Genomic DNA, 14091 nt, shown 5'->3' with positions numbered 1-14091 from the left:
CATTTAAACTCTTTATCTGATATATTATTTATCTCCTTTTCATTAAGATCTTTTTTTGAGGATTTGTCTTGTCTTAGTTTGGAACACATTCCTCTGTTTCCTCACTTTGCTTGACTTTCTGTGCTTGTTTTATGTATTTAGTGAAAAAGCTACCTCTCCCAGTCTTGAAGCAGTGTCCTTATGCAAGAGGCAAATCTTATTACTTTGCCCTAGTACTTGGTTGTCTCTCAAACCTTTGTGATTCTCCAAGTAGCCTAACTTAATTTTCATGGACTTCAGTTGTTGAGGGTGTTGCATATAAATTATGCAAATATATACAGTAGACTATACATACAATTTATTTCAATTATAGACCTTGTTGACCTCCAGATCAGTATATCTTGGGCAACAGTCGCAAGAATCAGGGCTTCAGAAGAGCGTAAATGCTCCTTTCTGAGAGGTACCAGCTAGCTGTGGTAAGGCCAAAGAAGAGCATACAGATGATATCTCTCTGCTTGTGTTTCCTAAAAGCACCTCTGTAGCCTTTAGATTTTTGGTAAACCTGAAATCTGCCCTTCAAGTTGAAATCCCAGGACAATTAAGTGGGCCTTTTCACACAATTAAGTGCAGACTGGGGATGTGTTTCAGTCTGCTGTCTGTGCAGTGCCCAGGGGGTGGAATCCTGCCTAGAACTGTCTTTTTCACTGTTACAGTCCTGTGAGTCCCAGGAGTACAAGTCCAAATTTTCTTGACCAAATCAGATGAAGTATAATGTATATAATAGGAACCTAAATGGTGACAGATGGATTTGGATTTTTTTTTCTGGTACCGTTATAAAAGATACTAGAGTTTGGAAAATACACAAACTCCATATCCTTCTCATGAACAGGCTACTTTAGAACAGAGGATTATATAGGGGATGACATTTTTAATGACTAATCTAGAGATGTAAAAATTAATATTTTGCAAAGATTGAATTTTAAAATGCTAAGATTGTCAAACATAATGTAGATATATAATATCCAGTCCAAATATAATTAAATGAGTAAATATGTACCATATTCACAGAAAAGTAGTTCCTAGAAATAAATCTTCCTTGAAAAACAAAACTAATTCCTCCACCAAAACTATAAATCAAATCCTTATAGATTTCAGATGAGGTAGCCTTCCTTTTTTACTTTTTATAAAGTGAATGGGTCTATTTAAAATAATCATAAAGAAAAATAAAACTTAAAATTAATATAATTTTCCAGGTGATCTACATCTGTGGTCTCTAAGTGTGTTCTCCAAGTGAGCAGCATTACCTGGAGTTTATTAGAAATGCAGAATCCCGGGCCCCATGCTCAGTAAAAGCAGTGGTGTCTGCTTCTCCTAGGTTCAGGAGCAATATTCATATCATGAGTAAAAACTAAATTTTTTTCCATGAATTGAGAATGCATTTTGCACGAGGTAATGGGATAAGGACTTTTTAAAACCTCCAAACCACCCTATGCTTTAGATACTATTATCCTTATTGTACAGGTAAGGAAACCAAAGACTGAAGAAGATTGCTCAATATCCTACAACTGAAAACTGAGTGGAGATTCACACTCAGGTCAGTTTGGATCCAAAGCCCATGGTCATAACTTCTGCATTCATTCTCTCTCCAGTGTATTCAGAAGGATGTTATAACACAAAACCTCTTTGCATCTGTTTTGTGTTAGGCCTGCAGAGGTTGGATTTACTTGACTTTGTGGAGAACTGCTGTTATTTCTTAATCGTTGTTTGTCTATTTCACTTTGTGACTTTTAGAGACTATTTATAATGCTGCAGTTAAAAAAAATTGCCATATGCCCCAGGGATCTGCCTAAAGACCACCAATCTGACAACTAGGCCAGGACAACTGAGCTTGGACTAGTGAGAAACCTAATCCAGGGTTTCCATCACATGAGTTGTTGCTTTTTTTTTTTTCATTATACTTTGATTTGACCCCTAATGGATTCAGCTTTATAAAGTCAGAAAAAGAGGGAAGGAAAGCAATTTATTCATGTTTTCACTGGAGCTCACTGCAGACATGAAATTTCTCTAAAAATGCAAATCATTTGGTACAACACAAGTGAAACTCGGTAGCTAAAGCTCTTGGAGGAAAGCGCTTTCCCAGGGCTAATGTTTTTATGCCCAGTGATTGAATAAATCGATCCATTTATTACAACATCTTTACTTAAGTTTTTTATTCCTAGGTTAATGTGTCTAAGGGTATTGGAGGACTTTTCTTTATCACAAAGAAAATTGATTACACTTGTTAATTTGGCTTTTAATCTTAGATATATCAAAATAAAGACCATAAACAAGTGTAGAAGCAATCAATATAGATCAGTTTGATATCAGATTGATCAAAAGAGGATTTAGGAAGACTCTAAGATGTAAAAACTAATGTACAAACTAAGCCCTTACTTATGTAATATGACTTTAGACAAGCTCAGTATCTGAAAGAAACCATTTCTGAAAACAGAAATGGTGCACTTTTGTTGCATTAAAGAAAAATCCCCAGAAGGCCTACCTATCCAAGGTATTTAATGTGAACATTTGTTTTTAAAAGATTTCTTGTCTTTTGTCCAGCCATTCTTGTTAATTCGCGGGGCACCATATCACAGATTTTTTTTTATGTTACATAAAGCAAAAATTACACTTAACAAGTGTAAGGTTGGTCATAAAAAATAGATAAAACAACACTCTTAAAAGCTCAGATATCACAAGGAAAGGCTATCAGTCATTCTCTTCACAGAAGGTGAGGACAATGAGAAATAAAAATCATACACAAAGACTCCTGTAATGCTATGTAGACCAGCTCTGGGCCATTATGATGTGTTTTGTTAGGACCCCGAGTAGCAAACCAATTGCTCCAGGAAAACTCTCGATTAAACATATTTTTTATTTCACTTGTATAATAATGAATGAGACAGAGATTCATGTTACTCCATTCTCAGAATGATACAAATTTTAAACTGCTTTACCTGTAGTGAGTATAGTTTATGTTGAACATACACTGTCTTTCAACTGGTAGCCTCTATTAATTTGCCATTTATTCAACAGAAGTTCTTTGAATACCCACTAAATGAAACACACACATTTGTGGGATAATTGCTGGTGTACAGTTTGCAGCAGTGTTCTAATTTGATGAATTCAGGATACGTGGCCAAAAGGAGCTCAATCTGCAATCATGGCATTAATTCTCTGGAATAGGGCCTGGTTTCAGAGAAGAAATGAGAATTTTATGTACAGTTCCTCAAAGCAATTAATTTAGAGTAGTCCAGTAGGGGGCACAGAGTTTCAAAACAAATACTAAGACAATAACAAAATACATATAAATGCATTTAAATGTTCATCTCAGGAATAATAAACTTGTTGGGTTTTCCATGGTGGGACTCAGATTCTTTGATAGCTTGATTGGTTGGTCAGAAATGTGAAAAGTAGACAATCTCCGTGTTAAAGCATGTCCCCTCAATGTGTGCACATAATACAACTGTGCATATATTTTGACTTACAGATAAGTAGGAGTCATTTTTGTAAAACTTTTTGTGGTTTGAATTTAAGTATATAACCACCATTTCTTTGTAGTCTTCGGATTATAGACTTTTCTCTTTTGAAAAGTAATATATTCATCCCTGTCCCTGCAGTACCTTGCATGATGTCTTACAGATAGAATGTCCTTAATGTTTCTGAATTTCTGAATGAATGTTTGCAGCTTATGATTTACTTTTAGAAATATGACATAATACATGGCAATGAGAAAGAACGAAATATGGCCCTTTGTAGCAACGTGGATGGAACTGGAGAGTGTGATGCTAAGTGCAATAAGCCATACAGAGAAAGACAGATACCATATGGTTTCACTCTTATGTGGATCCTGAGAAACTTAACAGGAACCCATGGGGGAGGGGAAGGGGAAAAAAAAAAAAAAAGAGGTTAGAGTGGGAGAGAGCCAAAGCATCTAAGAGACTGTTAAAAACTGAGAACAAACTGAGGGTTGATGGGGGGTGGGAGGGAGGGGAGGGTGGGTGATGGGTATTGAGGAGGGCACCTTTTGGGATGAGCACTGGGTGTTGTATGGAAACCAATTTGACAATAAATTTCATATACTGAAAAAAAAAGAAATTGTAAAAAAAAATATTAGATTTTGTCAAATGCTTCTTCTGCATTTACTAGGATAATAAGATGGTTTTTCTTTTTTAGTTAAAAAAAAAGAAATATGACATAATAAAATATTACTTGGCACATATTGAATGACCAGTAAATGTCTGTTGAAAGAAAAACAGAATGAATATGTCTATTCTTAAATGTTTAGTTGAGAACACAAAAGGTATATAATTAAGACAAATCTATTGGTTTCAAGTGCCAGATTAAAAAAAAAAAAAAAGCTGTCCTGGGGCGCCTGGGTGGCTTACCGACTTCCGCTCAGGTCATGATCTCACAGCTCATGAGTTTAAGCCCTGCACTGGGCTCTGTGCTGACAGTTCAGAGCCTGGAGCCTGCTTCAGATTCTGTCTCTGTCTCTCTCTGCCCCTCCCCTGCTCATGCTTTGTCTCTCTGTCTCAAAATATAAATAAACATTAAAACTTTTTTTTTTTTAATTGTCCAGCCAGGTCTATGCACAACTTTTTAATGAGTACATAATAAATACTTAGTTTTTAAGAACTGGTTTTCCTCTTGAATGTATTATGTTTTCATCTCGCTAGCAAAGTAGGAAAAATTTAAACTTTTAGTCACAATTTCTGAAGTGCTTTGGAGAAGAAATGAGATTTTTATGCAAATTGCTTAAACTAATTTAAAACATTTAAGTTTAAAGAAATCCTTAATTTTCCTTCCTGTCTTAATGAAAGATGGTTTCAGCTACACAAATTGTCTTATCTTCATGGATTCGGCATTTTAAAGAGCAAAGAGGGTTTGAGTCTACTTTCCCTGTTTCAGTCATGGAGCTGTGGCATGCACAGGTGCAGAGGAGAGGAGAGAGAATGAATAGCAGACTGGAGGATTGTTTATCCTCACAACACAAATAACCTCTGCTGTTCAAGTTTATCTTCTTTGGCTCTTTGGCATTGTGGTTAAGAAAATAAAGGTACTATATCGTAAAAGCAGACATATTTTATGTGGCAAGATACTACTTAAAAGTTATGCTTTAATGAATGGGAAGATATGAAAAATAATAACACATAATCAGTTAATAAGTTACTGGAAGAAGACTACTTTTATGGGTAATTACTTTTGAATAGTTAAGTTGAACAAAAATATAAAATAGTCTTTTCAGTTTAAATATTTACATATATTTATGTATTTACATGTATATATTTATTCTTTAAAAAAAATTTTTTTAATGTTTATTTATATTTGAGGTAGACAGTGCGTGAGTGGGTAAGGACAGAGGGAGAGGGAGACACAAAATCTGAAGCAGGCTCCAGGCTCTGAGCTGTCAGCACAGAGCCTGATGTGGGGCTCAGACCCACAAACTGTGAGATCATGACCTGAGCCGAAGTCCAATGCTTGACTGAGCCACCCAGGTGCCCCAACACGTATATATTTATATTTATACATATAATCATAAATATTTACATATATAAATAAATATAATATAAATGTGTTAAAATACATGTACTATAAATATAAAATACATTAAAAATATATACATTCGTTATTCTTGCCATTTTTACGTTACCTAGAAAAGTGAGAATAAAAAACTAAATTCTCCGTGTAATTTAAAGTTTGTTGATTTGCTCCAGCATCATACAGTATTCTTCATACACATTGAGACAGCAAAGTAAATTACAAATTAACTTGAATAGAGTCCTTTATATCTATACACCCAAACTACCTATTTAAAAATTTCCCTGGAAAAATAAGACAAAAAGACAGAGGGAGGTAAACCATAAGAGACTCTTAAATACAGAGAACAAATGGAGGGTTGCTGGAGGGGCGGGGGGTGGGGGAAAGGGCTAAATGGGTGATGGGCATTAAGGAGGGCACTTGTTGGGATGAGCACTGGGTGTTACATGTAAGTGAGGAATCACTAAATTCTACTCCTGAAATCATAATTACACTATATGTTAACTAACCTGGATTTAAATAAAATTTTCCCTGATGCAGTTTCTGTCCTCCCATTTCTGTTACTTCTCATTCTGGCTGATCTGTTTCCTTATTTAAGTATCGTTACATAATTACACATTTCTCTTTGGTACCTGTTAGCCTACCCAGGATTGAATAATACTTTTCATTAAGATGGTATACAAACAACAAACTTAGAATGATATTAAAGAGAAGGGATATGATCCATGCATATCACTGATGACTCTATGGAGGCCACTTTTTCTAAATTATAAAAACGTAAACTAAGTGTGGTAAAGAGGTTTAAACTTTAGAAAGTAAACTGAATAGACTATTCTTAATGCACAGACATTATTACAGAGGAAGAACTTAATTAAATCTTTTTGTGAAAGAGTGAAAAAAAAAATAGGCCCTGTTTGTGTCTGCCCCAGATTCACATGTTAAATCCTAAGGCCAAATATGATGGTATTTAGAGATGAGGCCTCATGAATGGGATTAGTGGGGTTTTTTTAGTGTTTTTTTTTTAATGTTTATTTATTTATTTTGAGAGAGAAAAAATATGAGTGTGAGTAAGGGAGGGGCAGAGGGAGAGGGAGAGAAAGAGAGAGAGAGAGAGAATGAGAGAATTTTAAGCAGGCACCCTGCTGTTAGTGCCGAATACCACGTGGAACTTGATCTCACAAACCGTAATGTCACGACCTGAGCTGAAATTGAGAGTCCGGTGCTTACCGGACTGAGCCACACAGGCGCTCCAGGATTAATGTCCTTATAAAAGCCCCAGAGAGTTCCCTCGCCCTTCCTACCATATGAGGACAGAGTGGAAAGGATGACCTACTAGGTACCAGAATGTGGGCTCTCACCAGACACTGAATCTGCCAGTGCCTTGATCTTGTCTCCAGAACTGAGAAACAAATTCCTGTTTTTTTGTAAGCCACCCATCTGTAATATTTTTGTTATAGCATCCCAATGGACTGAAACAAGCTCTAAGAATCCCATAATTATTCCCCATACATCTTTAGTTCAGAAGTTAATTGTTTTTTGAATAGGTGTAGAAGTCAATTGTTTTTTGAATAGCTGATACATGCCCATGGTGCCTCTTTTTTTTAAGGTTGGACAGTGAAAAAAATCTGTCTGGAATCTTTGATCCCCAGCTACTTACTTCCCCTCCCTAGAGGCAATTACTGGCTGTATCTTGGGTATCCCATGCATATGTAAAAGGATAAAATATATATATTCACATATAAAAAATAATACATATTTATGTCTTATTTATACACACATGTCACCATACTATACACATATTTCTGTACTTTTAAAGAAATAGTCAAAATGGATATCATTCTCTCTCTCTTTTTTTTTTAACATGGACTTCATTTTTTAGAGCAGTTTGGGTTCACCACAAATCTGAGTGGAAAGTACAGAGTTCCTATATACCCCTTACCCTTACACACACAGAACTTCTCCCGCTAACAACATACTGCCTCAGAGTGGTACATTTGTTATAATCAATGAGCCTACATTGACACATCATCATTAACCAAGTGCATAGGTTACATTAGGATTCACTCTTGGTATTTTACATTCTATGGGTTTGGACAAATATATAATGACATGTATCCACCATTATAATATCATACAGAATAGTTTCACTTCCCTAAAAATCCTCTGTGCTCATCCCTCCTTCAACCCCAATCCAATGGCGAACACTGATTGTTTTTTTTTTTTTAAATAGTCTTCATAGTTTTGGCCTTTTCCAGAATGTCATAGAGTTGAAATAATACCGTATATAACTTTTTCAGATTGGTTTCTTTCACTTAAAATATGCATTTAAGGTTTCTCCTTGTCTTTTCATGGCTTGATAGCTCATTTATTTTTAGAACTGAGTAATATTTCATTTTTATGGATATACTGCAGTTTATCTATATTAACCTACTGAAGGACATCTTGGTTGCTTCCAATTTTCAGTAAATATGAAGAAAGCTGCTATAACCATTTATGTGCAGGTGTCTGTGTAGATGTAAGTTTTCAGCTCCTCTGGGTAAATACCAAGAAGTGTGACGGCTGGATGGTATGATAAAAGTATGTTTAATTTGTAAGAAACTGCTACGTTATATTCCGAGGTGGCTGTACCGTTTTGCATTCCCACCGACAATAAATGAGAGTTTCTATTGCTCTACATCCTTGTTAGCATTTGGTATTATCATGTTCCAGATTTTGGTCGTTCTAATAGGTGTGCAGTAGTATCTCACTTATTTGCAATATGCTTATTTGCCACCTGTATATCTTCCTTGGTGATATGGTTGTCCATATCTTTGTCCCATTTAAAAAATAAAAACCATAAAGTTGTTTGTGTTCCTTTTTTTTTTTTCAAGTTGTGTCCTTACTATTGGGTTTGAAGAGGTTTTTTTGTATGTTTTTGAAAGCAGTCCTTTATCAAGAGTGTCTTTTGCAAATATTTTCTCCCAGTTTCTGGCTAGTCTTCTCATTTTTCTTGATTATTTTCTTTTAATACAAATGGAGTTGGCTCATTCATTGGTAACAGTGCAATAGTATTCCACATATGGATATACCACAATTTAACCAGTCACTAAACATCTTAGTGGACATTTAAATTGTTTGCAATCTTTTATTATTACAATGCTGTAAATCAACCTTTGAACATTAGTGAGACTTTTGCATTTTCTCTTCCTTCAGCCTGGATTGTTTTCCCCCTGAGAGATGCTTAAGGCTCACTCCCTCACTTCATCTAGATTTCTCCTAAAATGTTACCTCCTCTGAAAGGTCTTCTTTTCCATTCTTCCTAAAGTAGGATTGTCCCATTCCATTTCTCTTTCTATCTATATGTATCTCTATATAAAACTTATATATGACACATTTTACCACTCTATATATTATATTATGTTATATCATGTTATATGTTTATAGTTTTAGCTGTCTAGATTCCCCTCTAGTGAATAAGCTCCATGAAGGCAGAGATTTGTTTTGTTTGCTGCTGTATACCTAGTGCCTCTGGCAATGCTTAGCACATAGAGATCATAGAGATATTTAGCAAATAGTTGAATGAATAAATGGTTGCCTTGGCCTATCTGTTGAATAAACATAGAATTACTGGGTCAAAGCTTTGTGCATTTTAAATTTCTATATTGCAAGACTACTCTCCCTGGATGTTGTATCTGTTCTTTCGCTAGTAATACATGGGAGATACTATATCATTACATGCTCACCAACATATTGCATTATCAAACTTGCCAATTTGATAGCTGAAAAATTGCTTTTTATGCTTTTAATTCATTTTTCTTATCACAAATAAAGTTGAGCATGATTCACATTAAAATTTACTTTATAGTAAATTCTTTATATCCTTTTCCTATTAAAATAAAAAAAATGGGTTGTTGGCCTTTTGTCTATTGATTTATTAGATCTTTATATGTACAAGAGATGAGTCCTTTATGACATTTGCATATTTTTTCCAAGTTTATTTTTATTTTTTAAACCTGTTTGTGATGTTTTTGTCATGCAGAAATGTTTTATTTTTATGAAGGCATGTTGTCATTTTTTCCTCTTTTGGTTGTAGAGTTGGGATGGTTGTCCTGTGATTTTAGGTCTCTTATGGGTTCTCTTATAGGCTCTTATGTAGATTTTCTAGTTTTTTTGTTGTCATTGCTGTAAGGGTGAGAATGACATTCTTTTCAGCTTTCCACATTTAAGCAGAAGCTAGAAGACTACTGAATTTTACATATTAATTGTACTTAGCCACCTTACCAAGTTTTCTAATTGTTTATAAGGTTTTTCATTTGCTTATCCTTAGTTTTTCAAGTCAGCAATTGTATCTATGTAAATAAGTGTACACTCTTCTCATCCTTATCCAGTTCTTATATATCTTTTTTATTTATACTAATGTTAAATGATAGCAGTGATCATGGGAGTCTTTGTTCTATTATTGTTTTTATTTTTTAAAAAATATTTTTAATGGTTATTTACTTTAGAAAGAGAGAGAGCAGGGGAGGGGCAGAGAGAGAGGGAGACAGAGAATCCCAAGAGACTCTTCACTGTCAGTGCAGAGCCCAATGTGGGGCTTGAACTCACAAACTATGAGATCATGACCTGAGCTGAAATCAAGAGTTGGACGCTTAACTGACTAAGCCACCCAGACACCCTTATTATTGTCTTTAATGGAATTATTCCTAGCACAGATGATGAATTTTATTAAATGTATTATGTGCATCCATTGAGATGATCATGTAATCTGACTTTTCAATTATTCATTCATTCAACAAATACTTGCGTGCCTATAATGTGTCTATGTTCTAAGCTTTAGGGATACAACACTGGGGAAAGAAAACAGACAAAGAATCCTGTTCCCGTGGGGCTTATCATTCTAGTGGTTAAACAGATAGCAAATAAATAAGTAAAACATGGTATGCCAGATAACATATGCTATGGAGGAAAGGGTATATACATATAGGGAATATATATGTGTGTATGGGGGCTGGTTTGCAACTTTAAAAAGTCTGATATTTGGAGGAAATTCCAAGGAAGTAAGTCATGGGACTATCTGGAAGAACAACACAGGCAAGGAGAGCAGCAAGTACAAAGGTTCTGAGGTGGAAGCCTCCCTGGTGTGTTCCAGGAACAGAAAGAAGATCCATGTGGGAGGAAGAGTATAAACAAGGGTCAGGAAAAGGGTGGTAGGAATGACTCTCTGAGAGGTAAAAGAGGGCCAGATATGAAGGGTCTCAGAGGCCATGTGAGTATGTTAGCTTTTTACGCCATGTGAGTATGTTAGCTTTTTATTCCATGTGAGACGGGAAATCATTTGGAGGGAACTCTTAAGCAGAGAAGTGATATAATCTAACTTGTATTTTAAAAGTATTACTCTCACTACTGTGTTGAGAATAGACTGTAGGGGAAGCTGTTTCAATAGTCCAAGCATGATATGCAGTGGCTTGGACCATTCTGGTAGCAGTGGAGACAATAAGAAGTTACATGATACTGGATGTATTTTCAAGGAACAGCTGACAGGGTTTGCTGGCAGATTTGATGTGGGGTGTGAGAAGATTAAGTATGACACCCGGGTTTCAAATTTGTGCAGATGGAAGGGTGAAGCACCCATTAGTTAAGACATGAAAGCCTGGGGGAGCTCCATTTGGGCCCATTTGAGATGAGTGATGAGAATATGATTGTGGACACCTAAATTTGAGATGTCTATTAGATATCCAAGTGAACATGTCAAATAAGAATTTGTGTATGCAAGTCTGGAATTCAGGGGAGAACGCCAGGCTGTATATGTAAATTCGAAAATCATTAGTGAATAGGTGATATTTAAGACCATGAGATTAATAAAAGAATTAGTGCAAATAGAAAAGACAAGAAATTGAAGCTTGGGCCATGGCTCACTAACATTTAAATATCAGGAAGATTAAATGGAACCAGCAAAGGAAACTGAGGAGGAGCAGCTGGTGATGAAGAAGCAGCCAGTACAGTATGCCAATTGAAACTAATGTTTAAAGAGGAGAGAGTGATCAACTTTGTTCAGTGTTGCTGACAGGTCAAATAAGATGAGAAGGATGGGGAAATGACTATTGGATTTGGAATGTGAAAGTCATTGGTGAGTTTGGGGCGCCTGGGTGGCGCAGTTGGTTAAGCGTCCGACTTCAGCCAGGTCATGATCTCGCGGTCCGTGAGTTCGAGCCCCGCGTCGGGCTCTGGGCTGATGGCTCAGAGCCTGGAGCCTGTTTCCGATTCTGTGTCTCCCTCTCTCTCTGCCCCTCCCCCGTTCATGCTCTGTCTCTCTCTGTCCCAAAAATAAATAAAAAACGTTGAAAAAAAATTAAAAAAAAAATAAAAATAAAAAAAAAAAAATAAAGTCATTGGTGAGTTTGAGAAGAGCAATCTGGGTAGAAGATAGGACTAGAGACCTGATGTGAGTGGGTTCAGGAGAGAATGAGAAGGGACTGATTAGAAATAGCTAACATAAAAGATTATTATAAAGAGTGCTGCTATGAAGTACAGCAGAAAAATGGGATGGTAAATGGTGGGGATTGTGAAGTCAAAAGAATTTTTTTGAAGATTAGAGAAATTATAGCCCAAACTATATGCTGATAAGAATGACTTACAGACTATTTTATACAGAGGGAGGGAGGGGAGAATTGTTGGAGGTAATGCTTTGAGAAAATGAGAATGGATGTGATATAGTATACACGTGGTGAGACTGGCTTAGGCAAGGACCATGACAGTTAATCTTTAGTAATAGGTGAGAGTGTATATTTAGCAGATATGTACATGAGTGGGTAGATATTGGGATTATACTTTATTGAAGTTCTCTTTTGATTGTTTTGTTGGTGAAATAGGAAGGAGGGTCATTAATTGAGAGTGAAGATGGGGGAGGAAGCAATGGAAGTTTGAGTAAAGAGGACAAAATACGAAAATGTTGTCTGGGAGAAGGGAAGGGAGAGTGAACCATGGGAATACAGTGATTGGGGTTAGCATCAAGGACCCACTTCAGGCTAGTGACCATAATCACTTAAAATGATATCAGTCAGCATGGCTGTATGTTTCTGCAGCAATGTTCAGTTGTACGGATGCAAACAGGAAGTAGACAGTGAGTTGAAGTTAGTTGGTTTTATAGTTTTACCAGGCAAGTATGAAGAAGAAAGAGGGGCAAGGGATGGACCACAGACTTTAAGCTGCTATAGACAGAAGTAGTTTCCATGTGGCAATTTCTTACTGGAATATTTCAGAGAATTTGTACGTTTTGCTGAATCTTGAATTGCAGAATAAAAGACAAGCTGATAAGTTGGGAAAACAGGTAAATGTATTATAATTCCCTGGTGAGAATTAAAGGTTAAAAATATAAAGATAATACTCGTTAAAATTTATTTATTTATTTATTTATTTATTTATTTATTTATTTATTTAGATAATGAGCTGGGGAGAGGAGCAGATGGAGAGAATGTTAAGTAGGCTCCATGCTCAGCACAGAGCCCATTGTGCGGCTTGATCTCACAACTGTGAGACCATGATCTGAGCTGAAATCAAAAGTCAGATGCTCAACTGACTGAGCCACCCAAGCGCCCCTTTTGTTTTTTTAAGGAATCCACTAGCACCAAGTTAAAACACAGGACAGGAAATGCTGGCACTTGGATGAAAGTTAAAGTTGACATTCCTGGAAACTGAATGAAAGCATGTGAGAGAGAAATAAACATGATCTGGTCCATGTTGCTTTTAGCCATTGCCATCTTAGAAGTATGTGTTTGTGGCACTGTCTGTTGCTAATGGCAAGTTCTTCTTGCAAATAAAATAAATGTTATAGAGTTTACATGAATAGAATACTTACATGAGTGGTGTTCCAAGCAATAAGCTTTTAAAACAAACATATCCTTAAATTCACATTATTTTTAATTTTTTTTTACGTTTATTTATTTTTAGACAGAGAGAGACAGAGCATGAACGGGGGAGGGGCAGAGAGAGAGGGAGACACAGAATCGGAAACAGGCTCCAGGCTCCGAGCCATCAGCCCAGAGCCCGACGCGGGGCTCGAACTCACGGACCGCGAGATCGTGACCTGGCTGAAGTCGGACGCTTAACCGACTGCGCCACCCAGGCACCCCAATAATAGATTGATACTTAATGGACTTTAAGAAACACATTTAAAATTAGACCTATTATTTAAATAGAATTTATGTACTTATCCTACTTTATGATAGTGTTACCTAGCTATAGAAATGGATGACTTATTGTTTAAATGACTTATTGTTTAAAATCAACTGGCCTTCATCTTAAGAGTGGCAAATGCCTACCAAAAATACTTTCCTGACCAGCTTTCTCAACATCCCACAGAAGAGCTTGAAGGAGTAAAACTATTAATGATTTTCAGGTAAATACTGGAATAAGCCAGGTTGTTAGTAGCACAGGAAAACAATACAAGATCTTTTCAGTGGACCTACACATTTACTTCTGTCTGAGAGCTCTCTTGAATCCCTTTTACCATATCAATGAAATAATAAAAAAAAAAAGTATGAATATTCACAAGACTGT

General features: G+C 36.1%; 1 protein-coding gene across 3 annotated transcripts in view; it reads right to left on the bottom strand.

Annotated features, from left to right (window-relative positions):
* The window catches only part of TTC29 (tetratricopeptide repeat domain 29), a 241490-nt gene that overhangs the window by 18721 nt on the left and 208678 nt on the right, over nt 1-14091 (bottom strand). The window contains exon 12 of one of the 3 annotated variants that reach the window (XM_047856372.1): nt 2871-3204. The exons of the other annotated variants lie outside the window; for them this stretch is intronic. Coding sequence (XP_047712328.1) covers nt 3185-3204 — 20 coding nt within the window. The 3' untranslated portion in view covers nt 2871-3184. Of the gene's footprint in view, nt 1-2870; nt 3205-14091 lie in introns of those variants that run through there. 3 annotated transcript variants of the gene reach the window in all.

Source organism: Prionailurus viverrinus, chromosome B1, assembly GCF_022837055.1.
Source record: "Prionailurus viverrinus isolate Anna chromosome B1, UM_Priviv_1.0, whole genome shotgun sequence".
NCBI classification, from domain to species: domain Eukaryota; kingdom Metazoa; phylum Chordata; class Mammalia; order Carnivora; family Felidae; genus Prionailurus; species Prionailurus viverrinus.
Note: the sequence above shows the minus strand (reverse complement) of the source record. Positions and strands in the feature narration are given on the sequence as shown.